Source organism: Malaclemys terrapin, chromosome 4 (genome assembly GCF_027887155.1).
Source record: "Malaclemys terrapin pileata isolate rMalTer1 chromosome 4, rMalTer1.hap1, whole genome shotgun sequence".
Lineage (NCBI taxonomy): Eukaryota > Metazoa > Chordata > Testudines > Emydidae > Malaclemys > Malaclemys terrapin.
The window spans coordinates 13,153,440-13,180,473 of NC_071508.1; the positions used below are offsets into that span (position 1 = coordinate 13,153,440).

At 43.2% G+C, this 27,034-nt stretch overlaps 2 protein-coding genes across 2 annotated transcripts in view; both read left to right on the plus strand.

Annotated features, from left to right (window-relative positions):
- Positions 1-27,034, plus strand: part of LOC128835640 (complement decay-accelerating factor-like) — a 194,880-nt gene that overhangs the window by 94,469 nt on the left and 73,377 nt on the right. The window lies entirely within an intron of this gene.
- On the plus strand, positions 2,687-24,687 carry LOC128836535 (complement receptor type 2-like). Its single transcript, XM_054026893.1, has 7 exons — positions 2,687-2,849; positions 8,516-8,609; positions 10,207-10,292; positions 11,379-11,573; positions 12,622-12,801; positions 17,347-17,376; positions 23,789-24,687. Exons 1-7 carry the CDS (start codon positions 2,771-2,773, stop codon positions 23,842-23,844), a joined length of 720 nt encoding a protein of 239 aa, XP_053882868.1. The 5' UTR covers positions 2,687-2,770; the 3' UTR covers positions 23,845-24,687.

The following is a 27,034-nucleotide window of genomic DNA, read 5'->3' on the forward strand; positions in this document are numbered from 1 at the left end:
CCCCCCGAACTCCCAACCCATCTAAACCCCTCTGCTCCCTGTCCCCTGACTGCTCCGATCCCTCTCCCCACTCCTGCCCCCTGACAGCTCCCCCCCAGAACTCCCAGCCCCCTACCCCCCCGCTCCTTGTCCCCTGACTGCCCCCTCCTGGGACCCCTGCTCCTAACTTCCCTCCAGAACCCCACCCCCTACCTAAGACTCCCTGTTCCTTGTCCCCTAACTGCCCCCTCCTAAGACCCCCCCCCAACTGCCCACCAGGACCCTACCCCCTACCTGTACCCTGACTGCCCAAAACTTTCTCCACTCCCCCCAAAAAGCCCCCCCCCGTTTCTTGACTGCCCCCTCCAGAACCTCCCTGCCCCTTCTCCTGCCCCCCTTACCCTGCTGCTCAGAACAGGGTGTTGGGCTCTGTGCGAGCCGGACACGTGGCTGCGCTCCCCAGCACAACAAAACCCGGTCCCTGGCCCTGCACAACAAAACCCGGTCCCTGGCCCGGACCGGGTTGCAGGGGAGAGCTGTCCTTGTATCAGCACAAAGTGCTCTCGCTCCCGTTTTGCTACGCTGCATGGCAGTAACCGCTCCCAGTTGCAAAAGGGGAGGGCTGCACTTTGTGCTGAGACACTTGCTGGAATGCAGGGCGGAGCTCCTCTCCAGCTGCTCCGGAGTCCAGCCCGGGACTTTCCTGCAGCCCTCCCAGCCGCTCCGGGGGAGGGGGGAAATCCCGGACATTGTGAGTGCTTTACAAATTCCCCCCGGACGCTATTTTTAGCACAAAAAGGAGGACATGTCCGGGTAAATCCGGACGAATGGTAACCCTAACTTTACTGCAGTTCTGTAACCATATGGGAACCAATCCTGTCTGTTCTGTGCACATCCAAAATTCCTGCTGAATAACCCTCTCTGGGAGCAAGTTACCAGTGACCCAGGACTGTGGTGGCAGGAGGGTGCAGTTGGGGGGGGAGAGCCAAACATTTTTTTGCTTGGGTCAGCAAAAAGCCTAGAGCCGGCCCTGTACGCTTTGCCTGACTAAATGTGGCTAGCCTTTGTGGCCAAATCACAGTAATGACCCACTCTGAGTTTCGTGGAAAGGAGACGTATAAAATATGGTATTTTTTTAAATTTAAAACATAAAACAAATGTGAGCACAATTCCTGCAAACTGTACTGTGTGAGCAGACCCGGTAGTTGCATGGAGGAGCCCCACTGAAACCAACCGCAGTGCTGCAAAGGGTCAAGCCTCTGGCAGCAGAGGGCTGACGCATTTTAGACAAGCACCTAACCCACATGTGGATGACATAAATATCATGTTCTCAGTGACAGTGTTTTCCATTTGCAGAGACACAGTAAAAATAAACACTTTGGGGGCAAATCTTCCTGTCTTTGTGTAACACCAACAGACCCCGATTGTTGGCGGGTGGGATTGAACCTGGGACCTCACTAATGCACAAGCCTCTAGTGCATGAGCTAAAAGCCTGATGGCTCTTAGCTAAATCTGTAGAACATCAGCACCACTAGATGGGTGAGAACACCACACCCAGGAGGTGTGTAGGTTACATTTGTCTTTTACTCAATCCTTTTTTAAACGCCCATTGCAGTCAATTATCAGAGGGGTGTGTTAGTCTGAATCTGTAAAAAGCAACAGAGGGTCCTGTGGCACCTTTAAGATTCTGTTAGTCTTAAAGGTGCCACAGGACCCTCTGTTGCTTATTGCAGTCAATGATTCTTGCCCTATTAAAGACTGAGAAATTATTTCTGGATTTAGCCCAGGGATTCTCATACATGGGGGTTATGAGCTGTCACCCCTGCCCCCCCTCCCCCGCTTTGCCTGCAGCATTTATAATAGTGTTAAATATTTTAAAAAGTTTTTAATGTATAAGGGGAGTTGCACTCGGAGGCTTGCTGCGGGAAAGGGGGTCACCGGTACAAAAGAGAATTACTGATTTAGCCCCTTGTGTCGGATCAGCAGCAAACCCCAGCACTTTGGAAGCGCCACAGCTCTGAGATCAGAGCCTGATTCCTCCATGACAGACACTGAGATGTTGGGGGAAAATGCGTCAGTGCTGATTCAATCACCATCACCCAGGCCGGTCCCTTTCTTCCACTCGCTCCTTGGTGGTGTAACCTGGGCGTTACATTCGCTAGAAGCAAAGGGGGAAGGAGCTTGTTTAGATATACAAAATCTGATCAGCTACCCGCTGCCTTGTATTGGCCAGCCGCAATCTCCAGGTGTGGCACCAATGTTTGTAGGGGATTAAGTAGCGTGTGCCCAGTCTGCCAAAGCCAATATTTATTTAAACAAACAGCATTTCGGCCGGGCTGCCCGACTCCTCCTCTATGAAAGCAAAGCGCGCTGAGGTGGGTTTGTTGCGGTCTAGCGCTTGTCCCCGGGGCTCCTCGGCGCTAGCGCCGGGACAGGGGGAAGTGGCGCCGGCCCGCCACGGGACACAGCCGGGCCGTGTGTGCCCGTGAGAGGCGATGGGGCGGAGCGGCCCGGGGGAGCGGCGGGGGCTGCTGGCGGCGGCCGAGCGGGGGCGGTGGGTGCAGGGGCTGGAGCCCGGGGCGGGCGCCGATCGCTGGGCTGACCCCGCAGCCCCGCCCCGCGGCACAGGCAGCGAGCGCCCGGTGTGAGCAGTGACACAGGCCCCGCCCCCCGCTGCTGGCCCCGCCCCCCAGTGCTGGCTCCGCTTCTTGAGTCAGTCCCGCGAGTGCGTCGTCGAAGCAGCATCGTCCTGGGTCCGCTCCGCCGCGTGACTCCTCCCGCCCGCCCCGCCATGGTCTCGGCTCCGCGCTGCCCGCCGGGCGTCTGGGGGCTCCTGGCGCTGCTGCTGCTGCCCCTGCCCGGGGCTCGCGGTGAGTGGGGGGTGCGGCAGCGGGTACTGGGGGGCCCACGGGAGGCGGGGCGCCCGGGCACGGAATCCCCTCAGTCCCCCCGTCCCCCCATCGGTGCCGGGCCGGGAGCGGAGCCGCAGCGGCTCCCCTGGGCCCTCCCCGGCCTATTGCTCAAGCGCGGCCGCCACTTCAGCATCCCTGGGGCTGGGCTCTGCCCACACGGGGCCTGGCCCCGCCCGACCCAAGCGCCTCCCCCCCCCCCCTTCTCCAAGCCGGCCCGCGGGGGGCAGGAGGGGGCGAGCAGGGCGGCAGCGAGAAGTAGCCCCGGCACCCGGGGTAGGCCCCCGGCACCTCTCCTAGCCTTGTGCTGGTCCTTTGTGAGTCTTCTCCTCGGCTGAGTTTTGCTGAGCTGCCTGGGGTAGTGAGCGATTCCTATCCTGCTGGGACGCAACTGAAATACACCTGTCGCCCAGGATACATTTTAGGCTCTGGAAAGTCTCCTTTTGTTACATGTCTTGCAAAGTCAACATGGTCAGTAGACCCTGAGTTTTGTGTGGGTGAGTGTCTTGTGGCTTTTCCCCTTCAATTGATGTGCAAGTCATCTTGACATAGTTAGGAATTGGCAACTCCCATCTTTTCATATGCTGTGTATTTATACCTCTCTACTGTATCTTCCACTCCATGCACCTGATGAAGTCGGTTTTAGCCCACGAAAGCTTATGCCTAAGTAAATTTGTTAGTCTCTAAGGTGCCACAAGGAGTCCTAGTTGTTTTTGCTGATACAGACTAACACGGCTACCACTCTGAAACCTGTTACAATAAAGTAGAAAATTTTGGTGTGGCAAGTGTCTGTCTGTCTTTGAAAAATTGTAGTTGCTCTATCCCTGATAATGAAATATACTGAATTCACTAAAAGTAAACCCAGTACTGAATGTGTGTTACAAACTTGGTCAAAATACTAATTCATAACAAAACTTAGAGAATACTTCTCTTGGCTTCATTGCTAAGAGTACAGTAGGAGTTTTACAAGTTTCCTCATCTCAAGGCTATATGTGCTATATTCCATGCAGAAGTCCCTAGTAAATGCAGTACTACAGTAACTAGTAAGAAGAACAGGAGTACTTGTGGCACCTTAGAGACTAACAAATTTATTAGAGCATAAGCTTTCGTGGACTACAGCCCACTTCTTCGGATGCATATAGAATGGAACATATAAACTATATATACTCTGAAACTAGTAACTAGTAAGGATATATACAGTTGGATGCTGATGAACCTTAACTCTGCCTTCTTGTGCGTATGTTTTAAATTATGATTTAATTTGTCGTATTGAATACTGATGGGACTTTCTTGAATAGCCTTAGACTCACTTACTCTGACCTGCCCTCTTGAGAAAATACTTTATACATAGGCCCTGATTCAGCAAAGCACGCAGTGTGTTCTTAAGTCCCAGTGACTTCAGTGGGACTTGTTTTGCTGAATCGATCAGGCCTTAGTAAATAGGTCACAATTTTTACATGCCTTGTCTGCATTGAGAGATTTTTCCCAGCACTTTTTATGACTGTACTAACTTTATCTTTGCATGGATACTGTCTGTCTATATTGAACTCCAGATATGGTGAATTTTTGATACTGTTCATTCTTCGTGGAAATAAGTCTCCTGTGGGAGAAAGCATCACAAATAACTCTTATAGGGGCAAAGAAAAGCTCTTCCACTGAGCTTGACTGAGGAACATGCAGTTTTTAGCTGTCTAAAATCAGGATTCACGTATCAAAAAAACTAATAACAAATATTTACAAAATGCATAACAAGCCTGTGGAACATTCTGCCACAAAATGGAGGCCAAGAACATGGTAGGATTCAAAAAAGGATGAGACACTTAGAACCTGGTCCAGCAAACACAAATGTGCTTAATGTTGCCCATGTGAATAGTCGGTTACTTCATAGAGTTTAATGTTAGAAGGGATTGTTACATCACAGGCTACTTACATTTCACCAAGTTATTCCTTTACTGAGCCCAAAAACTTGTATTTGACTAAAGCATACCTTCTAGAAGGACAGCCAGTCTTGATTTGTAGACTCGAAGAGACTGAGAATCTGCCATTACCTCCTCTGGTAATTTGTTCCCATGGTTAGTCACCCTCACTATTCAACACTTTTGCCTTATTTCCATTTTGAATTTGTCTGGCTTGACTTTCCAGCTCTTGGTTCTTGATGTGCTTTTCTCTGCTAGATTAAAGAGCCCATTAATACCTGTTATCTTCTCCTCAACAAGGTCCTTAGATGCTGTAATCATGTTGCCTCAATCTCTCTTGACAAGCTGAACAGACTGAGCTCTTTAAGTCTCTCACTGTACGGCATTTTCTCAGGCCCATGAATACTTTTTTGTGGCTATTTTCTGCACCATCTCCAATTTTTCAACACTATTTTGAAAATGTGGACACCACAACTGGGTATAGTATTCCAGTATGGGTCTCAGCAGTTCTGTATACAGCATTGCTATCACCACCCTATTCCTGCTCCCCTGTTAATACATCAAGGATCTCATTAGCCCTTTGCCATAGGATCGCCCTGGGAGCTCATGTTCAGTTGATTGTCTGCTGTTACTTCAGTCCTTTTCAGACTTGCTGCTTCCCAGGATATAGTTTCCCCGTTCTCTCGGCAGGGCCTGCATTTCTTGTGCCTAGATGTATAATTTTGCATTCTACGGTACTGGAATGCATTTTGTTTGAACGGACCCAGGGGATCCAGATTGCTTTGTAGGACTACCCTGTCCTCATTTATCACTCCCCCAATCTTTGTGTCATCTGCAAATTTTATCACAAGTGATTTTTGTATACTTCCAGACAACTGATTAAAATATTGAAAGCATCAGCTCTAGTACCAATCCCTGCAGAATCCTACTAGAAACATGCTTGTTTGATAATGATTCCCGCTGATGATTGCTCTTTGAGATGTCAGTTAGCCAGTTGTTTTATGCAGTGGTGGTGTAGCCATGTCAGTCCCAGGATATTAGAGAGGCAAAGTGGGTGCAATAATATCATTTATTGGACCAACTTCTGTTGGTGAGAGAGACGAGCTTTCGAGCTTACGCGCCACAATTCTTCGTCTGGGAAATGTCTTCCAAACCTGAAGACGAGCTCTGTGTAAGGTTGAAAGTTTCTCATCGACAGAAGTTGGTTCAATAAAAGGTATACCTCACCCTGTTAGCCAATTCTTAGTCCATTTAATTTGTGTGCTATTGATACTGAAGTGTTAATTTTTTAATTATAATATTGTGTGGTACTAAGTCAAACAGCTTACAAAAGTCTAGGTATATTACATCAGTTACATTTATCAAATACATTTGTAACTTTAAAGAACAAGGTCAGGTATTGTATTTCTGTTCTTAATTCCTTATGAACTGGGAAAATTTGGCCCTACACTGCACAAGAGGTCAGAATAGATTTGCCCTTGGAATTGATGAATCCCACAATACCTTTAAATTATTATGCCTGTGAGTGAGATCCTGATAACTAGTGTATAGTTTACCTAGGTCACTTTGCTTGCCCTTTTTGAATACTGGCTCAAGATTAGTGCTCTTCCATTCTTCTTGAATTTCCTGGTACTCTAAGATTAATTAGAAGTTAATCAGTGGGCTAGAGATCTCCTTGGCCAACTTTTTAGAATGATCGGGTGCAAGTTATCCCAAGATTTTGATTTAAGAATGTTTATCCCTAGTAGATGTAGTTGAACTTCCTCCTTAATTACTAATAGACATGAAAGTACTTCATCATACTCTAGTGATGAGACTACGTTGTCATGCTTCTTTCCAAATACAAAAGGGAAAAATTTATTGAACACTGCTGCCTTTCCTGCATTATAAGTGTTTTACCATCTCCATTTAGTAACAGGTTTGTACCATTACTAGGCATGGTAGACTCAATGTATCATCCAGACGAATGAGAATGTCACCCCTGCCCTCTAACCTGGGTGCCCTTCACAATGGTTTGCTGCTGTAGCCTCCAGTCTGGACTGCTTACAAACAGCCTCCAGTGTGCAAGTCACTCCCAGCTATGTCTCAGCCAGTCATACCTTGGCTCTCACCAGCCTTGGTTATACTGCAGGGTGACCCCAACAAACTCCTAGTATTCATTGCATTTTTTTCCCCTCCAGAAGAGTATGTCTTGGATGGTCCAGGAGAGGGTTGGGCAATACAATTCATATAAAGTTTGTATTTCTACAATAGAAATAATATGCTCACATCTTGTTACCCAAATAGAGTTTCACAGACATTTTAAACACACTGGATTAGATCAAACACGTTGATTAACTACAGAGACATTGTAAGTGAATGCAAGTAATGAGGCAAAAGTCCAAAATGGTTACAAGAGAAGTCAAAATAAAACACAACTGGTGCCCAAGTTAATGAATTATGTTAAACTCAAAGAATTTCTTACCATGTGCTCTCAGCAGCCTTACTGACCAAACTTCTTAGTTGAGGGCCCCTTCTTCAGCATAGTGGCTGCTTCCTTTGTCTCTTCTAGTGCAGTGATTTGATGGACAGAGTGAGAGGGAGGAGGGGTGCGTGGGAGTGTTTGTCCCTCCTTTTTCAGGCCTGCCCCCTGGAAAACATTCCCAGTTGACAAAAAGTCTATAGGGAAAGATCTTCCCTGCTGCTTTTCCTCACTTTTTGGAGGTTTTTTTTTTCTTCCTGCTTGATGACTGCTTAAATACAAATTAAGCAGAGCACACATTCCTTTGAGACAGACCTGTTTGCCAACTTGTGCTGTGGTTTGCAACATGAGTTCACATTATACAGGGAAATCTTATAACTTCACATATGAACATGAGAGGCCGTATGTTCTGCTGTTGTCATACATTTTATCAGGACAATATTGACCAGTAAATTATAAATTTTCAGACACCTTACAAGGCATACTTTGTACAAAGATTATTACAGCAGTCTCTAGGGTGTGGACAGGGGTACATTCTCTTCCAGTAGGATTTCTTTTGTTCCTAAGGGACTTCAAAACCTTTTCCTTATTGTCTGTAACCAGGCCAGTTGTGACTCTTTCACTGATGTCTTTAGCTCCCCATAACAATTTTTACCTTTCATAATTTACGCCATCTATCCTTTTCCCCATGTATTATATTGCTTTTTATTTGTAATTACTGCCAGTTGAGGTCAATGGATCTACCCACATGAATAGGGTTATGCATATGAGTTTTCAGGATCTGGGCCTTAACATGTACAATATGCATATTTGCATTTATACTAAATCTGCAAGGGGATCTTCAAAAACAACAAGGAGTCTGGTGGCACCTTAAAGACTAACAGATTTATTTGGGCATGAGCTTTCGTGAGTAAAAACCTCACTTCTTCGGAGTTAAGGGGATCTTAACTCTCTTGATTCACGATATAAGGCAACCACTGCCTGTGTGGGATTAGGAAGCATCATCCCGCTTCCACTTCTCCTCGCTTCCCATGGACATGTTACAAAATTATCCATAATGTGGGTTTTAAGCTTTCGTCTGTAGCCTTTGGTGCTGACTGCCATTGTACGGGATAGATACTGGACTCCCAAGACCATTGGCTTTCATCTCCCATGGTATTGGCTATGTTAGGAGGTGCAAGATAGCGAATCCCTTTTTTCCCATTAAAGTAATATGAGGTAACACTAATATTAGTCTTTTTCTCTTCTAGGAAGACAATGTAAACCACTAGAACTAGAAAATGGCAGGGTTCATGTCACGGTTCTCCAGGTTGGTGCAACAGCAAACTTCTCCTGTAATGAAGGGTGAGTGGCAAGTTGTTTCTTTTGACTAATTAACAGAACTTGAGACTGGTGTAAAACTGCTGGTGAAGTCTGGCAAAGTGAGAGTAGAAAGCCTGCGTAACTTCAAAAACGTAAGTGAGTGGTGTGCTATAAATCTGTAGCCATGAGCTGGGCCCTTGTTAAGAATTACACCTGCGATTTTTTCAAAGGAGTGGAAGGAAGAGAGCCTCCCAGCTACAGTTGTCAGGCAGTGGGAGATGGGCACCAAACTCGCTCAGGTGCTTTTGAGAATCCCAGCCTAGAGCCCTCAGGAGCTTATCCAGCAGGGGTTGGATCACAGGTAATGAGATTGAGAGTCCCACCTCAGGGGTCGTGTGGTACTTACTGACCTGTGCCATCTCTCCCTTGTTACAGGGGTTTCTGTCTGGGTGCTGGGAGCTACTGGCAGAATATTGCCCATAAAATGCCACACCAGGTAGGAGCAGACCTCTTCCTGCTCCACAATAGCAAATATTTGTCTGTCCCTCCCTTGTAGATGTCAGCATTACCCAGGATAGCCTCGGGTGCATTTGTCCCTATGGGTTAATGTGCCAAGCCTTGGGGAATCAAAAATAGCTTGTGACTTCATTGCATTGAGCAGGTGTGTTTTGGATTTTTGAGGTCTCAAAGTTTACGGCCAGAAGGGACCACCAGATCCTCCAGTCTGACCTCTTGTATATCACAGGCCACCAACGCTTCCCAGGGACCCACATACTAAACTCAACCAAAATTAGTCTAAAATTCTACAGCCCACGGGAGCTTAGACCATTATGTGCTATAGGCAGAAACTAGGAGGCCTTAAATGTACAAATTCCTCGGGCCCCTGTCGTGGCAGGGATATTTTGAAGTGAGATATGAGATAATCCTGGCGAGTGACCTGTACTCACATGCTAGAGAGGAAGGCAAAAAGACCCACCCCAATGTCACTGCCAATCTGACCTGGGGGAAATCACTTAATAACCCCACATACTAGAGCCTGAGCATGTGAGCAAGAACCAGCAAGCCAAGCACTGAGGTGAGAGTCCTTGATGCCACCTCCAAGTCCTGGCCTCCCCTATCCAGTGTCCCATCGTCAGCCATGGCCATCCCTGATGGTTCAAAGGAAGGAGATAAAAGAAATCAACTCAGAATACATTGGGTGGGGAATCCCTGCCTGACTGCTGCAGGGGACTAGCTAAAATCCTGAAGCATGAGCTGTTAGGAACATAACACACACACTGGAAACACACCCTGGGGTTGCGGAGCCCTGCCATCACAAGCAACCCCATCATATAATTGCACCCATAAACTTGCCTGGCTCTCTCTCAAACTAGGTTAGTTGGCCCCTCAACTACTATTGGGTGACTGTTCCTCACAGAAAGATGGCAGGCAGAAACCATGTGTGTGTATATATACCAATATACATGGATAGTGTAGACCTGGCCTTAGTGTTCCTTGGTCCTATGGTGTTAGATGTGTCCCTTTTTCAATGGTTTGTCTCCACCTACTGGCAGAAAGAAACCATGTTCCATCTTTCTGGATGGTTAACTAGCTCTTTGCTTACATGAGTAACAAACTTGAACCCTTTTTCTTGCTTTAGGTACAGATTAAATGGACCAACTTCTGCCAAATGTGTGGTTGTGGGAAATGGAGTTGATTGGGATAAGGAGCTTCCACTTTGCGAAGGTAAACTAATCTAATGGTTTTAAGAACAGTTCATGTCTGGAGATGGTGCAGCATATTTGGTGCTTCATAGGAGTCTCTGTTTCTTTGCCATTTAATCCAAATGGCAGTTGACTGGGGGGAGGAATGAAATTATACTGTGGTACTCCATGGTGTTTGAACGACTCCTACAGAATCAATTTTTTTTAAAGTCCCTTTCAGATTGTTCACCTGGCACTGTGTAATATGGTGCTGATGGCGGGGTTTCCCCTTTATTCCTGTTGCTGTCGTCTGAACTTACAAGACAGCATGCTGACACACTCTCTGTCCCCCAAAACACAGTCTCTCCCTCCACATTCCCCTCTCCCCCACATTTGAAAAGCACGCTGCAGCCATTTGCACACTGGGATAGCTACCACAATGCTCTGCTCTCTTTGGCATTGCAAGAGCTGCTAATGTGGCCTGGTCATGCCTCTGCACTTACAGCTGACAGTGTGAAGAGACGGCAGCGCTTTCCCTGCTGCTGCCTCTAAGGGCCGGTTTAACTCCTGTCGCTCTACATCTGCAAGTGTAGCCAAGCCCTAAGTAAAAGGCATGATAATGACTTCAAGAAGTTTTGACCCTTCCTAAATCTGACTGTCCACTTAAAATCTGAGGCTCTTTGGGAGTGAATCACAATTAATTTGCCTCTAACTTCAATCATGCTGCTGATGTCCAGTCTAGAATCAGCTGCTGCTACAAGCAGTGTCCTAGCTTAGTTTTCTGCTGGTGGAACAATACTACCTCTAGAGATGCTGGGCAAGAGATTCTGGCTCCTTGAGACTCATGTTTGGAAGGGGCATGCTCTGTTAAGGTCATCTTCTAGAGCTGGTGTTTTATGGAGCATCCTCCTTGAGCAATGGACGGACTGGGTTGGGTCAAGCCTAAAAGCAGAAAAACCTTCAGAATCTGAAAGGGATCTTACTTCAAATGTTAAAATGCAATGTTAAGTACCCTTCCAAATGGCTACATAGCTTTCTGGGGGGATCTGAGACAACTTTCTTAGTGAAACTCTCTTCAGTTCACCTTTAATGTAAACTTTAATTTTCATGTTGACCTTCTTTGCTTCAGCAATACCTTGTCGTCCACCTCCTGGTATCACCCATGGATCCCATACTGGTCAGAATGTACAAGAGTTTTCCTTTGGCTCAGCAGTAACTTACAAATGTGACCAGGGCTTCTCTCTTATTGGAGAGGCCTCCATTCATTGTACAACGAAAGATCATGTCAACGGAGAGTGGAGTGGGCCTGCCCCTGAATGCAAAGGTTAGTAGCATCTGTTTTTATCCTCTTCTTATTCTACCATCTCCTTCCAGGAAAAACTATATTTTGATTGCTAAGTAAACCCATAAACCTGAGGAAATTCAGTTAGTGCTTAGTCCCCCTAAATACGTATCATGATAACTAGTTACTGTTGGAAACTAAAGAATGACGGACACTTCATAAATCACTCCTGGAAACCATTTTTGCCTCTAATATATCCTGTATTTTTTTGTCTCCCTTCAGTGTTCCAAGACTGTAGTTAATTCTCATGTCACAAACAGTTTATTTTTAGGTGGAGAGAAACTCTTAAACTAAGGTTTTGCTTTTATGCCAGTACCCTACTACCCACTGCTAAAGGGGACCGGGAGAGAGCCTGAGAAGTAGGATTGTTTGGGAACCATATTTTTCAGAACTCTCTGGGAGGGCTCCTTGACAGTGAAGGCTCAGGCTTCTGTGAGTTCATACCACAGCCATAAAGTTCTTAGGAGGGTGAAATAAAGGTCATTGTACAATCCTCATTTGGGGGACGGCAGTGCTCACGCACACTATTGCCTTTAGCTAACAATGCATTTATGTACATGATATTCAAGCAGCTGCAACAACTTGCTTTTATTCTTGCTGAGTTACCCAGTCTAACAGCTGGGATGGAGGCTTTTTCAGAGGCATTAGGCAGGTTGGTCACCTGGCTACTTAATATTAACTCCCCCAAAAGCAGGGAAGTTCAGTTCCAGAAAGTCATTGTATGTAGATCTCTTGTAGCTTGACCCAAGTTCCTGATGGGTTCATAAAAGGATGGTGATTAACTCGTGCAGTTTACTAGGGAGGGCTGATACCCGTACAGTTGGGTGTTGTGCTGTATGTAGACTAACATCTTTTTAAACGGAAAGATCCAAAGTTGTATAACTGCATTTTAAAATATATTTTACCTGCTGTGGTCAAGTATCAGGGCTTTTTCTTTCCTCTACCCCCTTCTCCTCCTCTTCTCCCCCCCCCCCCTCCAAAAAATGCTTCCTATGCAAAACATTCTTATGCTGGTACTCTTAATTTTCAGTGGTCAAGTGTCCAGAGCCAGAAGTCAAAAATGGAAAAAAGCAATCTGGGTTCGGACCCCATTATTCATATGGAAATACCGTAATATTTGAATGTGATTCTGGCTACACTCTGAAGGGTAGCAGTTCAGTTAAATGTGAAGCTAACAATTCATGGTTTCCATCTTTGCCAACTTGTCTACGTAAGTATAAGCAGTTGTGTTGAACATTTTATATGCTAATGCCTAGGAAGCTTATTACATCATTATAACATGGCTACTCAAAAGGAAAGTTTGAGTGTCTGTGTCCCCTTTTTGTCATAGGCATAAAACACACAAATTTTATTAACACTAATGTTAAAACAAATTATATAAGGCATAGTCTGGGAAAAGTCTGTATATAGAATCACAGAACTGGAAGGGACCTCGAGAGGTCATCTAGTCTAGTCCCCTGCACTCACAGCAGGATTAAGTATTATCTCGACCATCCCTGACAGGTGTTTGTCCAACCTGCTCTTAAAAATCCCCCATGATGGAGATTTCTCTAGGCAATTTATTCCAGTGCTTAACCACTCTGATAGGAAGTTTTTTCTAATGTCCAACCTAAACCGCCCTTGCTGCAATTTAAGTCCATTGCTTCTTGTCCTATCCTCAGAGGTTAAGAATAACAATTTTTCTCCCTCTACCTTGTAACAATCTTTTATGTACTTGAAAACTGTTATGTCCCCTCTGTCTTCTCCTCTCCAGACTAAACACACCCCATTTTATCAATCTTCCCTCATAGGTCATGTTTTCTAGACCTTTAATCATTTTTGTCACTCTTCTCCGGACTTTCTCCAGTTTGTCCACATGTCTCCTGAAATGTGGTGCCCAGAACTGGACACAATACTCCAGTTGCGGCCTAATAAGCACAGAGTAGAGCAGAAGAATTACTTCTCGCGTCTTGCTTACAATACTCCTGCTAATACATCTGGGTATAGTGCTTAGATTATCCACAAATATAAAGCTAGTTTTTAAGTCATATGATACATTGAGCACATAATCAGCAATAACCCAAATTTAGGTGAGTAGATTTAACAATACAGTTTAGATATTAGAATCCTTATACTCGGGTACATCACTCATGAAAAGTTGTACAGAGATTTGATTGTGAAAAGCGAAATATATCAATGAATGGTGACTGTCCCTCAGTAATTGAGAATTAAGTTGGTTGTCCATTTAGAAAATACAATCCATGAGGAAAGGATTTGTTACTTTCCTGACTGCGCTTCTCATGAGCACTTCAGCTCCTCTCTCCTGGTATTGCCGATGTCCGGTGATGTGTTCTGTGTAGATGTCCCTCGACCACCTGATGGCATCCAACACCATGAGTTGCCACATCAGCCGAGTGCATTGACCGATTCTGCATTTTCTTAGCACTCGCTCATTTCTGGGGTCCCATGTGCCTGCGACTCCGACTATCAGTGCATGTGTCAGGACCTGGTAACCCTTAGCGCTCAAGGTTTCAGCCAGAGGGCCGTATTTCTCTACCTTTCGGACTCGAGCATTGTGGAAGGCTGGGGTCCTGTTCTTGAAGGGCACTGTGATGTCCACCATGCTGATCTTCTTCTGGTCCTCGTTGGTGATGACCATGTCTGGTCGCAGTTTGCCATCCCCGGAACTGACAGCCGAGTTCAAGGCAACCTTCCCCAGTGGCGGTGGGATGGCCCTGGCCAGGCGATCTTGGATGGTGTTGTCACAGCTGCCAAACTCTTGAATGGGTCTTGCAGCTACACAGGATGTGGGGTAGCGTCTCGTTGGCGTAGCCATGCTTCCTTCATCACTTGTCCCGGACAGCCCCATTCAGTGGGATGCAGTTGAGCTGGGCCCTGTGGATGAACCTCCAGTCGGCAAATCGGGTGAAGCTGCCCCCAGGGAGGAAGTGGTTGCTGGGGTCCCACTTGCACGTCCTCTCGAATGTCTTGCCCTGGTCTGGCTTCTGTTTCAGGTTTTCCATGTATTGGCAGCGGATGGCATCCTTCAGGGTCCTCTCCAGTATGGTTCTAGCTCTCGGAGTGATGATAGTGTGATCTGTATTCATCACCTGTAGCACCAGGACTCCCAACTCCTAGCATTCCTCACACCATGTCCAGTGGCAGCTGATATGCTTCTCCAGTCATTGCATAGCATTGCGGGCATGAGTCCAGAGCGAAGCCAAAGTCAAGAGGAAGAGGTGGAACCTGCAAGAGACTCGGCCGAGGCAGCCAGAGGGGAAAGAGCCAGGGGTGACAGTCTTGTAGATGCCCAGGTTAAACAGCCTTGATAGGATCAACTGGGTCCAAGAGGAAGAGGAGGATGGGGCGAAGTACAGGCCTGAGACTGGTCTGGGAAGGAGCAGTTAAAAAGCTTGGTTGGAGAAGTTGGGATGGAATGAAGGGGACAAACCAGGCTGGAGGGGGTGAAGGATGGTGTGAAGAAACACAAGGCAGGGGTGTGTGGGGAGAACTTACACATGAAGGGAGATAGGGGAACAGTTTGGAGGGATAAGTGGGATGAGAGGATGGCTTTTGAGAATGGGGCAGACCATGTACCAAGCGAGGTGTGGCACTCCAGGCATGTTGACTTGGCCGAAGATAATCCATCTCAAAAACTGTACTAATTACTAATTGTTTTTTGTAGGAGTAGGTGGCTTCTGGTTCAAAGAGTTAGTTGTTGGCATGGCTGTAAGAGTAATATACCTAATGCACGTGGACACTTTTTTTCACTGTGCAAACTCAACAGAAATCTTAAGGAAAACAAAATGGGCAAAATAGCTTGTCTGTGTTTCGTAGGTCAGTAGTGTGCTAGGAGGTAGTGCTCAATCCTTTGATGGGAGAGAAAAGGAGCAATCTTGGGATTGGGTCTTTTGAGCAAGTTTTGTTGCAAACTAAGATTGTAAAATCACTCTAGTTGTCTTGTCGCCTTTGAGGTCTTTCCATGCATGGCATGGCTTTGTTCAGCACATTCAGATAAGTGGGTTGCTCCTGTATCCTCTTGTAAGTCGCCTTTTTATGCAGAACCTACTCTGAACACAACCCCAAGTGGCCCTAAAGAGCCCAGGTAAACCTGATGACTATAAAGGGAGCAAAAAACCACTGTGATCAAATACCTGGAATCCTCGTGGTGGATTACAGAGACTTTGGTTGACACATTGAACTGGAGCATTCAATTATTGCACTTCAATTTGCACTTAATATGTAGTGCTTCATAAAGTACGGTAGTGGTCACCTGAATGCCCCATATGCTCAGGTGTGAATTATAAGTCTGAGGGTGGAATTACTTTCTGTACCTCTGTAGTAGTCTTGTCTCCCACCCAGAACTATCTCTTCCTTTGCTACTTTTTCCCCCCACTGGTCTTTGTATAATAATACCCACCTGCTGATGCCCACTCACTCAGTATATCTGTATAAAATGCCAGCTGTAGGAAACCATCAATCCGAATTCTGCACAGTAATGGCACAAGCAACTACAGGCTTAACGGGTAGTCGTGTCAAACTACACTCCGATGAGATGTCTACTCAGTTCACTTTTTGTTCTGTAAGTAATGGCTAGGCTTGAGTTCACTGATCCTCTGGTAATGACAGCAGGAGTATCAAAATAAAAATACCACTTTTCTCTTGTTTCTGCTTCTCTACTCCCAAATAAGTACAGGTTGGCAGATAACTTGATGTCACTAATCCTGTGGTTACATGTTTTATGGTAGCTGATCCAAACACTTGTCAAAGTTAGAATCAGGACTCACAATTTTGTCAAGACCACTCTGTTTGTTAGCACAGCGCTCTGCTAATACATTCAGATAACGTGAGCCTCCATGCAAGATTCAAACAGTCTTATTTATACAGATAAAAGGGTGCGAACTAAACAAAGGGACAGAGAGCAAAATTGTAAAATTTGCATGGGGCACAATATGCATATCCTGCTTCCTTATTAACTCTTATGGATCGGAGGCTAATGCTTCACCAATGGCCCTTAAGTGGGGCAATTCATTAAGCAGTTAATGTCTGCTTTCCTGCCCCCTAGCTTGCAGCATTTCTCATTTCTACTTAAAGGTACATGTAGCATTCTTTAATTCATTCTATTTCTTTAATATAATTCATTTCACTTTCACACACTCCACCTCTAGTGACGTTTGCTGTAGGTAAAAATGTGGCTGACCAGTGCAGAATTTGTGTGCAGTGTTTTGTTGTAGCCACGTCGGTCGCAGGATATTAGAGAGACAGGGTGGATGAGGTAATATCTTTTATTGAATTAACTTCTGTTGGTGAGACACAAGCTTTCAAGCTTCCCCAGAGCTGTTCTTCAGGTCAGTGCAGAATTTGGCAGATGAGATCCTGACAGTGTGTGGAGGGGAGGGCCCTCTGGTCTCGGAAGGATGCATAAGAATTCTGCAAATGAGAGCATTCATTCATAATAGAGAAAATCTTTATAGAGGACTTGCCCTATCAATTCTCAGCACTGTCGTCATGCCTCTATTACAATGTACAAATAATAGAATACCTGGAAAAGCTGCCTTCTTTCAATATTGGATTATCTAGGGATCAGATCATGGTTTCCTATATGCTTTATAAATTCTGTAATTTGCATGATGGTATTAATTTGAGTCTATTTGTTTAATTTAGGGTGTGGCTTCAGGTATTGAATGTTGCACCAATATGAATCCATGGATTCCTATAGTTAGCTGGCATTCATATAACTTCACACTTCAGCTCACATTGCGTTTTTTATTTCTAGGGCAGAACACTGGTACCACGATTGCTATTGGTAAGTAACTTACAATTTAAAAAATAATTCAATGCACAGACTGTACATAGTAAGATGCAGTAATAGCGTAAGATATTTAATGTTCCACTTTCTCAATCTCATACCATTTTTTCCCCACTGCTTCACTATGTGAGGAATCTACTCCAAGCAGCTAGTTTGTCTCTTCTTGTATTATGTTCTGTCCAGTGGTGCTGTATAAAAGCTCATGAGGCAGATGCTTGACTTAAAGAATCAAAGAAATATAGAGCTGGAAGGGACCTCGAGAGGTCATTTTTAAGTCCAGCCCCTGTGCTGTGGCAGCACCAAGTACACCTAGACCATCCCTGAAAGATGTGTCCAATCTCTTCTTAAAATACTCCCGTGATGAGGATTCCACAGTCTCCTTTGGAAGCTTAATCAGTGCTTAACTTCCATTACAGTTTTTCCTAATATGTAATCTAACTCACCCTTGCTGCAGATTAAGCCCATTACTTCTTGTCCTGCCTTCCAGTGGACATTGGGAACAATTGATCATTGTCCTCTTTATTCAAATATGTTAATGGCTGTTGTACTCTGACCTGCTTCTCCCTCAGTTTTCTCCAGATTCGCTCTACCAAAATAGATCCTGATGTCTCACTAATTCTTCAGAGTCGTTCACCTTTTCTTTCCTATCGTCGTTCAAGTGCTGCCGGCACTTATATATTCTGAGGTTTTACCTGATTTTTATCTAGTTTAGCAGCCTGCATCTTTTCTTTCCTGCATGCCAGGAGAAAGCAAAGGCATGGCTCTCCACAACTGCAGCTCTGAAGCAGTGACCCTTCCCAACTATACATAGAGGCTTTTCTAGAATCGCATCTCAAATTTTTACCAGCAGCCAAGTGCAGAAGCTTCAAAGTGATTTAAATGGGCTATTTTCTCTAACTCTCCCATGCTTCGTGTAATGCTACTTTGCCATTCTAGGAAAATTTATTCTGCATTAAGAAAAACAACGCGAAGTGTGCTGCTGAATACCGCATTTGTTGTATTTGCTTTTGCTGGAAGACATCTTGTGTTGTGTTGTGCAGAGATCGGTATTGGATGCTGAAAGTTTAGGATAGAACGTTTGTTTTTTTTATATCTTTACAGCTGAATGTGTCTTGCTAAGCGTAGTAACCCCACCTTACATAAAGCAAAACTAACACATGCTTAATTGCCTGAACCATTCCCCGCGCCCCCCAAAAAACCCAGCCCTATGGCTGTGGAAACTCAAGCCCCAATCCTGTCAGCACTTCCACACCCTTATCTCACAGAGGTTCTGTGACAACTGTGTAGCCAAGTGATTCAGAAACAGAATTAATGTTTGTCTTCAGAGCAGAGTTTGAAGAGTGTGCAGTAAATAAGGCCTGTGGGGACAGCTGTACAACAAGGAGAAAACACAACATAAGAATGGCCATACTGGGTCAGACCAATGGTCCATCTAGTCTAATATTCTGTCTTTTTACAGTGGCCGCTGTTGGTTGATTTCAGAGGGAATGAACAGAACAGGGCAATTATCAAGAGATTGATTCCCTGTTGCCCAGTCTCAGCTGCTGGCAGGTGTGCTGACACCCAGAGCATGGGCTTGCATCCCTAAGCATCTTGGCTAATAGCTATTGATGGAACTACCCTCCATGAACATAACTACCGTAATTCTTTTGTGATCCCAGTTAAACTTTTGGCCTGTCAACAAGTTCCACAGGTTGACTCTGTGTTTGTGCTAAACCTGCTGCCTGTTAATTTCATAGGGTGACCCCTGATTCTTGTGTTATGGGAGGGGAGGTAAATAACATTTTGTTCATACCGTTTATGATTTTTGGAGACCTCCGTCATATCCTGTTAGTCTTCTCTTTTCTAAGCATATTTCTAAACAAAATATAAGCTGCTCCTTAAGTGAGTAATATCTGCCGTATGCACTGAGTGAGGCAAGGGTCCTGTGGGGAGAAAACTGCGGGTGATCATGTAACTAAAGACTGATCACCATGCGTATGGACAAGGGGGCTCAATTCAGGTTGTACAGGCAACCTTAATTCTTTCTTTTTGTAACGGAGTGCTTGACTTTGCAGCCTTATTAATGTTCCTTTAACATAGGATGTTTAACGTAGAACTTTTGTGTGTAATACTATGAAGAGTTGCCCTTAAATATCCATCTAACCCTCAGCAGCCTGGGAGGGGGGGAAACATGGCAGAGGTTTACTGCATATAGTCCCTTTTGCACAACTTAGTAAATTCAGCAGTTAGATTAAATTTTCAGAATATTACTTTAAAATCAGTACAGATAGAAAAACGAATAAATGATCCAACATTCTGGCCAGGCAGCACAAAAGCACTGTACAAAAAGGTTCTACACTACTACCTCATTTCCCTCTGTCCCCAGCAATAATGTAGGGAATCGACGTGCTTTGCTCACACTCCTTTTCATACTATATACTTTAATCTTATTTCTAAGATAGAAATCAATTTCTGTCCTGTCAACATACCAGTCTTTTAAAAGTGGGACACGTAGAAGCTGAAAAAGCTCTAAAATCACTCCCTTTGTACAACCAAGGACAATTAAAGCTCCATTTTTAAACTGTAGATCCATGTAAAAAGGGAAAATCAGGGCACATTCAGCTTGGCCAGTGGGAGGGGAAGGTGCTGTGTCTGGTGGTTTGAGACTTAGTGTCTGTCTACATTGGAGCTGGAGGTGTAACTTTGAGCTCAGGTGTAGACATACCTGCATTAGCTCTGATTGAGCTAGCATGCTAAAAACACAAGTGTAGCTGCAGTGGCGCTGTACTTGGAAGGCTGTCTTGCCACTCGTGCCGCCACAGCTACACTTCTGTTTTTAGCATGCTAGCACTGGGCTATGTCTACCCGAGTTGGAAACTGCATCTCCAGCTCCGGTATGGACATAGCCTTAGTGTCTGTCCCAATCCCCCAACCCAGTGTCTTTTCTATTTTGATTTTCTTCCCCCATTAACAAAATAGGAATTCTTGAATTATCCTCAAACTAGGTGTGCGACCCAGAGCTTTTTCCCATGGACCCCAAGAGATTCAGGCCCAGAATGTCTTCAGAAATGTCTGCAACATTTTCAAGCTTGTAAAACGTGAATATGGCTCACTAAAAACATAATCCTGTTGATCTGCGGTTCAAGCTTTGCTTGCTACAGCGTTCACAGTGGAGATTTTGTCTTGCAGCTAATTAACACGGTGTAAAAGCTTTTTAAAATGGCTTTAAAATCAACTGCCATTTCAATAAAGTTCCCTTGGGCTCTATTGATTCTGAAGTGCCTTTGATTTGCACCCAAGATCTGGTTTCAATCTAAATGTCTTTGTGTTTAACCCTGACTTTGCTATAGACATCTTAGATGCTGTGAAGCCTGCTTTTTACTGTATAACCATTCTTAGAAATGTCAGTGTTGCTTGTTACCTGTGTAGGCAGAGACTCCCATCTTCCCATCCACGTAATAAACATTCTTAGCTTACAGGACATTTCAACAAAGCACCTGCCTAATATCTTTTGTAGGGTAAACGAGATTTCAGGTGCTGAGACTTATTTTGTCCTTCATCTGTAAGCAAAGGCCAGTGATCATAAGCTTTTAACAATACATGGTGTCCCATCTCATGTCTAAACTAATGAGATGTGCAGCATCCTACAACTGCTAATTTAGAGCTGTCTCCAGCTACACAGGTAACTGACTTTAGAGATCCTTTCTGCTTTGTATCACTTTCAGCTTTGCTTTTATTTTTTTTATATCCTTTAATGCTTTTTTAGAGGAGGTACATTGACTAGTTGTGCTCAAGCGCAATATAATTCAAGTCGTGAGCTATTAAACATTATCCCTCTGAAGCAACACTTATGCTGCTTGTGACGTGTTGCATTTTTGTCATGATCGTCAAGCCTGGTGCTTGTTGAAGGTCATATTGTATTCAGAAGCCCAATTAGTGAAATCTTTGAATAATATTTAGTGTTGGAGGTTCCCAAGAAAAGATACTCTCATTTGAAATGGGCTTGTACTGCCAGAATAAAACAAATCCAATATTAAGATGACTTGCAAGTAGCATGTTGCTATGTAGTCTTTCTCTGACTATGAAAAATACTGACTTGCTAGGATTTAACTGGGGACAGTTTTAAAAGAACTAGCCTAAATGAGGTAACTCGTTGCCCTCCTATACATTTTAACCAGAGCTGCCTATTAAATAGGAGAAGACACGCATATTCCAGCAGAAAATTCTGTATTGTTATTGTGTTAACTTAATCCCGGAGACAGTTTGTCTGAAAATGTAAAGCCATAGGTTTTTCCAGTGATTTAACTTCAGTTTTTAAGAAACACTTTTAAAAGCTTTATACTTGACTTTAATTTGCATATTGACCAATCTCTTGTCAAACTATTAATAGCTCTTTTGAATGTCTTCTAGAAGAGCAATATGCTCAAATAAATCTGAGACTTCACTCAGTAAAGGGGTACTAGCACATCCGCTAACTATAAATTAATCCTATACACCCAATCATGTGAACCTGAAGCTTCAGTTCCCTGAGGATGTTTGATTGGCAGAAATATGAATATAAATATTGATAGGAAGCTTGAGGGAAAACTGCCCTCCTTTAAAAGGGGCACAGCTGGATAGATTGCATATATATTTTACCTTGTATGGGATTTCTTTCACAATTGAGTTTTAATAGAAAATTGTACATAAAATTTTTGGATTTAAACATTCTCTTAGAGTTTGCAACACTGCAATGCTTCATTGTGCCAGTGCTTGGAAAGTTAAAAAAAATCCCTAATTACTTTGAAAGAAATGCAGAAGTAAATAGCATTAACTAGTTTTTTTTTTTAAATCTTTCACTTTTTTTAATCATCTAATGATATGGAAATAACAAGAATTTTTTTTTTAAACCAGTTAACCTGATGACTATAGAATTATAGACGGGTGTGTGTGTGTGTGTGTGTGTGTGATCATCCTGTCCCTGCAAAGGCCGGATTTTTTTCTACCATTTTAGTTCATGCTATTTTTAAAAGTTCCAGGTAATAGGGCTTCCACTACTGCCCCCCCCCCCCCCCCAAATCCATTGCCATCAAAAAAATCTCCTAATATTCAGCATCAGTTTTCTTGGGAGTTCTAATGATATAAAAAGCCTCCTTTTAAGGAAGCAAAAGCAACTTTGGTCTTTACTCTTGAATTCTGGAATCATACTTCATTGAATTAGTTTCTCTCCTTTCCTGCTGTTCAGCCCATATGATGCAAATCAGCACTTCAGTGATCTACAGGAACGTGGGGAAAAAACCTAACTTGGGTCTTGAAAGGGGTTTTACATAAAAATATTTACTTCAGTGTGAAAAGATGGTGAGGTTCTGATGAACCATTATCTGCAAGAACATAATGCAGCATATCAAATTGAGACTATAAATTACTTTCTTAAGTTAGCTTTCTTCTTTGGCCTGAACAGAGATGTTGAATATAATACGTATGTGAATATTCACTAAATTCTCCATTTCTATGTAACCATTTTGTCAACTACAGCAGTTATGAATGCATGGTGTGCCTTATGTCCTTGTGATGTAACTTGTCATTATCAGCTCTCTCAACATATAAACATTACTTCAGTATATTACCATTGTTAGCAATGAGCACACCATTTTGATAATATAAGAACAAATATTTTCTCCAGAAGAATATTAATGATACAAAGCCCATGTTGGATTTTCATTTCTGGTGTAAGGTTGCAATTATATCCTTAAATCTGAGACTTCATTCAGTAGAGGAGTAGTAGTATACAGACTTTATATTACAACTTTTAGCTGATATAATTGTATATGTGGAGCTTATATACAGCAGGCAGGAAATGCTAAACAAATCTCTGCTGAAGAGCTCAAGTGGTGTTGGTGTTTCATTGTGTGTTCACTGTGAAACCCTAAGCCCTGACAGTGCTACAAAAGTACTGTTGACTCTTCTACATTACTCCACATAGTATTCTTGGGCTGTACAGTTGAATAAGATTCTTGTATAATATCATTAGAAGAAACTAATATGTCCTAAAACAGCGTTATGTTATAGATGACCCACTCGCCTTTCCAGTGCTCTAACAGTTGAGCATTACGGGGAGGGAGCATAGATAGTCCAGTGCTCCTGTATTTAGGATATGTAACAGCTAACTTATCACTGTTTGCTAACTTTGATTATAGATTAATCCTACTCATGAATTTTTTTTTCTGCCTCTTCTGTTTTGGACATGGACTCTGAGAAGAAACAGCATGAACTGTGCTTTAATTGGAAATTTGTTAATTTTAGGGTTACATTAGTTTATAATTGTATTAAACCAATCTTTCAGACAGAAAATAAAATGAAAAATCTCATTATCCTAAACATCTGGAGTGAAGTCAAGATATTAAGCATTATTACTTTGGTTATAACTTTCTTTATTTTGCTTTTGCAGGAAAGATGCCCATCATTCTGGCAGTGCTGATGACTAGCTTGTTCATCAGACAGTGAATATGTTGGAAGAAAATGGAAAAATTGAAGGAAACATCATATGATTGCACTAAACGTCTCTCGTGATCCCAGATTCCTCTCATTACAGTTGTATTCGGGGTTGTGGGTTTTGCTGTTGCGAGCAAGAGCCTGTTGAGATTTCTATTTGGAGGTTTCGATCTTGAAGTACTTATTATCCCTTTTAAAATACAGATTAATGATGCCAAAGATACTCATTGAACTGCTGTAGGCTTTTGTTAATTCAAATTTATCCTCCGTTTTTAATTCAAATCTCCAGAATAATCCGTGTTCCTTTGCTCTCGTGTCCAAAAAACTCCAAAAACAATAACAAAAAAAATCCCAAACTATTCTTACCCCAAGTCTTATATTTAGTGTGTCCTCAGTGTGGCATCCCAGAGTGAAGTGTGCGGATGTGTGTAACTCAGGTGTTTAGAATCCACACTATCAAATTTTTAAGCCAGTATTGAGAGCCAAAATAAACGACCTTTGTTTCCTTATGAGCACTTTCTGATAAGTAAGCAGTAAAATAGTTATACTTGTGAGCAAATTCTTCTATGATTCTGTGCTTAAACTAAATGTCTTTATTTTTATATTTCAGTGGCTGAAAATAAGTTTGGTAGCATTTAAAGCAAGCTTGTTCCATTCAGGAAATAATTCTCTGCTGTGAGAAGGTGTGCATCACCAAATGCTATTTTGTCACTATCACTGAAAACATATTTGTATTTATACAAGTTGTACAGAATTTTACTTGGCAATCTGCATATTTATCAAATGAAAAAATTGGAATTTCTGTGTTGTACTTAAGTCTTTTCTCTGAATAAAAGGAATGTGGTACAAAGACAATAGCATCCTGACTTTCAATTGCGATGTAGATTTCAACCACATTTTTACTCCTCTACTGTGATCTGGTCACTAACTGCTTTCCAGAGCAGATGAAACTAGTACTATTTTTTGCATCCCCAAAAAAATCCACGATTTCTTAGGGCATGGATCTTTGTAGCAAGGGGCAGCACTTTGTCAGCCTTGTAACAACGCACTGCCATGTACTACAAAATACTATCCAAACTGAATGCTAGTGTGATAGTATAACCCACACATCTCCTGGGGGGTGTGGTGGTCTGTCCCATCTAGGGGCACCAAGACCACTTAGAGACCTAAAATGTGTCTGGTCCACAGCCTTAGCTAACAGACAGTCAGTCCGATTCTGCCTGCGTTACAATAGGATTAGGATCTATGTGATAGAAACAGATTTCTGATACTCATTAGAAACTGCAAAGATGTTTAATGATGCTTTGCCTTTGCTCAGATTACCTGAAGGATGTGGCTGGATTTAGATGTTTTAATTTCCCACTGTTGCTAAGGTCATAGCTACAGTGGGGATGTGTCCTGATTTTTCAGTTAGCAGTTCAAATCCCCAGCATAGCATCAGGTTTCCTCTATCAAGCCTTGTTTTGCACTAGTGCAGCTTATGTTTTCAAGCATGGGTAGGTGTAAGCTGCACTAGTGCAAACTGCAGTTTATAGCAGTTTTCCTGTCTACACTATGGCTGAGCACTGATGGAGCTGTAGTAAGATGAGGCCCTGAAATATAAACTCTTGTCTCAGAGGCCTAGTCTGAAGCCTGAACCAAAGTACTTCCAGGCACTGCTAAGCAAAAGCTGGGCTGTGAGCCAGAGGCAGGCCTCACTCACAAAAATTGGCGAGAAGAGGGTTGTTAGAAGCAAGTTGTTAGTGATTCTGCTCATAACTTTCCATACAATGAGGTTATGAAATGGAAATTGTTGAAAAAACACTTTAAGGTGGAGTTAAGGCCTCTCAACTGCAGGAAAATAGTAAACAATTTTTTTTTTTCATAAAATATGTAGAAATGCACCAAATTTGGTAAAGGTTAGTGAGGGACTGGGATGGTGAAGTAAAATACTACTAGTTCAGCCCGGCGGTGATGTGTGCTTAGACTAAAGTTTCTGCAGGCAATAGGTTATCTTGCTGGTCAACCTGTGCTGCAGCTGTGTGTATAAGAGATCATTTTTAAACACACAAATGTGGTAATTTTTTCACAACTGGTAAAGCTTTTACTGTAACAATGTCGCCGTCTTTCCATGACTCTGGGTCTATCGGTTGGTTCTCAACATTGCTATCCTCCAACAGTCCCTCGGTTGCCATGTCCTCGTATAAAGACTCTTCTTGCATTCCTACCTATAAAAAAACAAATATTTAACCATACATATTTATAAAACATCTGTAATTTTTCATCAATTTGTTATTAAAAAGGCCTTACCTCCACCTTCAAGTCCGCTTCCTCCAAAGCAGCAACACATTTTTTCACTCTATTCTTTTCCTCTTTGACAACTAGCCACGACTCCATAAAGTCATCCTGTTTCTTGGGTTCAATTTCAGGATGAAACACAGGGTTAGGCAACCAGGTCTGCCTCTTTAGCAAAATAAGTATAAATAGGTCTTCTCTTCTGAACACAAGCTGGTACACCCATGGGCAATTCCAGCTTCTTGACATCTGTAGGAAACTTGTAAAAGGACATGGCCGTTGTGTCTAGGCTACCGATTTTAAAACTGCCGTTTGCAAAAATATGTGGTTTTATACACACGGTCAAATGTTCATTGGCTAGAATTTTTCAAGTAATACACCCAACAATAGTCCTTTTCTAAAAGGCTCGTTTTAGAATCTTGGTATGAAAGGATTGATTCAAAAAGTGCATTCTGTGACATAGCTGTAAAACACTGAAAGACGGGGCTAGCGCCCAAGGTTTACCGCCCAGAACAACTATCATTGCACTACCGACAGTCGATGGAGTAGGATGTTTCACTCCTCATGTGTTCAGTAACAGCCTCTTCTTGCTTTTTTTTTTGTATTTTCTAAAACCTTTTTTCTTTGCCCTGTGCTTATTTTTTCCTTTCTATTTAAAAATCATCGCTCCATACTAAACCTAACCAAACAATCATTCTTCTCTTTAATAACCTTTTTCTTTTTTCCTCTAAACATAACTAAACCTTTTTTAATCTTTAAGATTTCTTAACTCTATTCTTTCAACCTTTTTCTCTAAACAATCAACCAAGTGTATCAAAGCACAAGCATGCAACATTCCCCCATTCAAATGTAAAAAATACTGTAATAAAAAAAAAAAATTTCAAAATGGCTGACAGTGCCAAACCTTGACACCAAAGGAACTGGAACT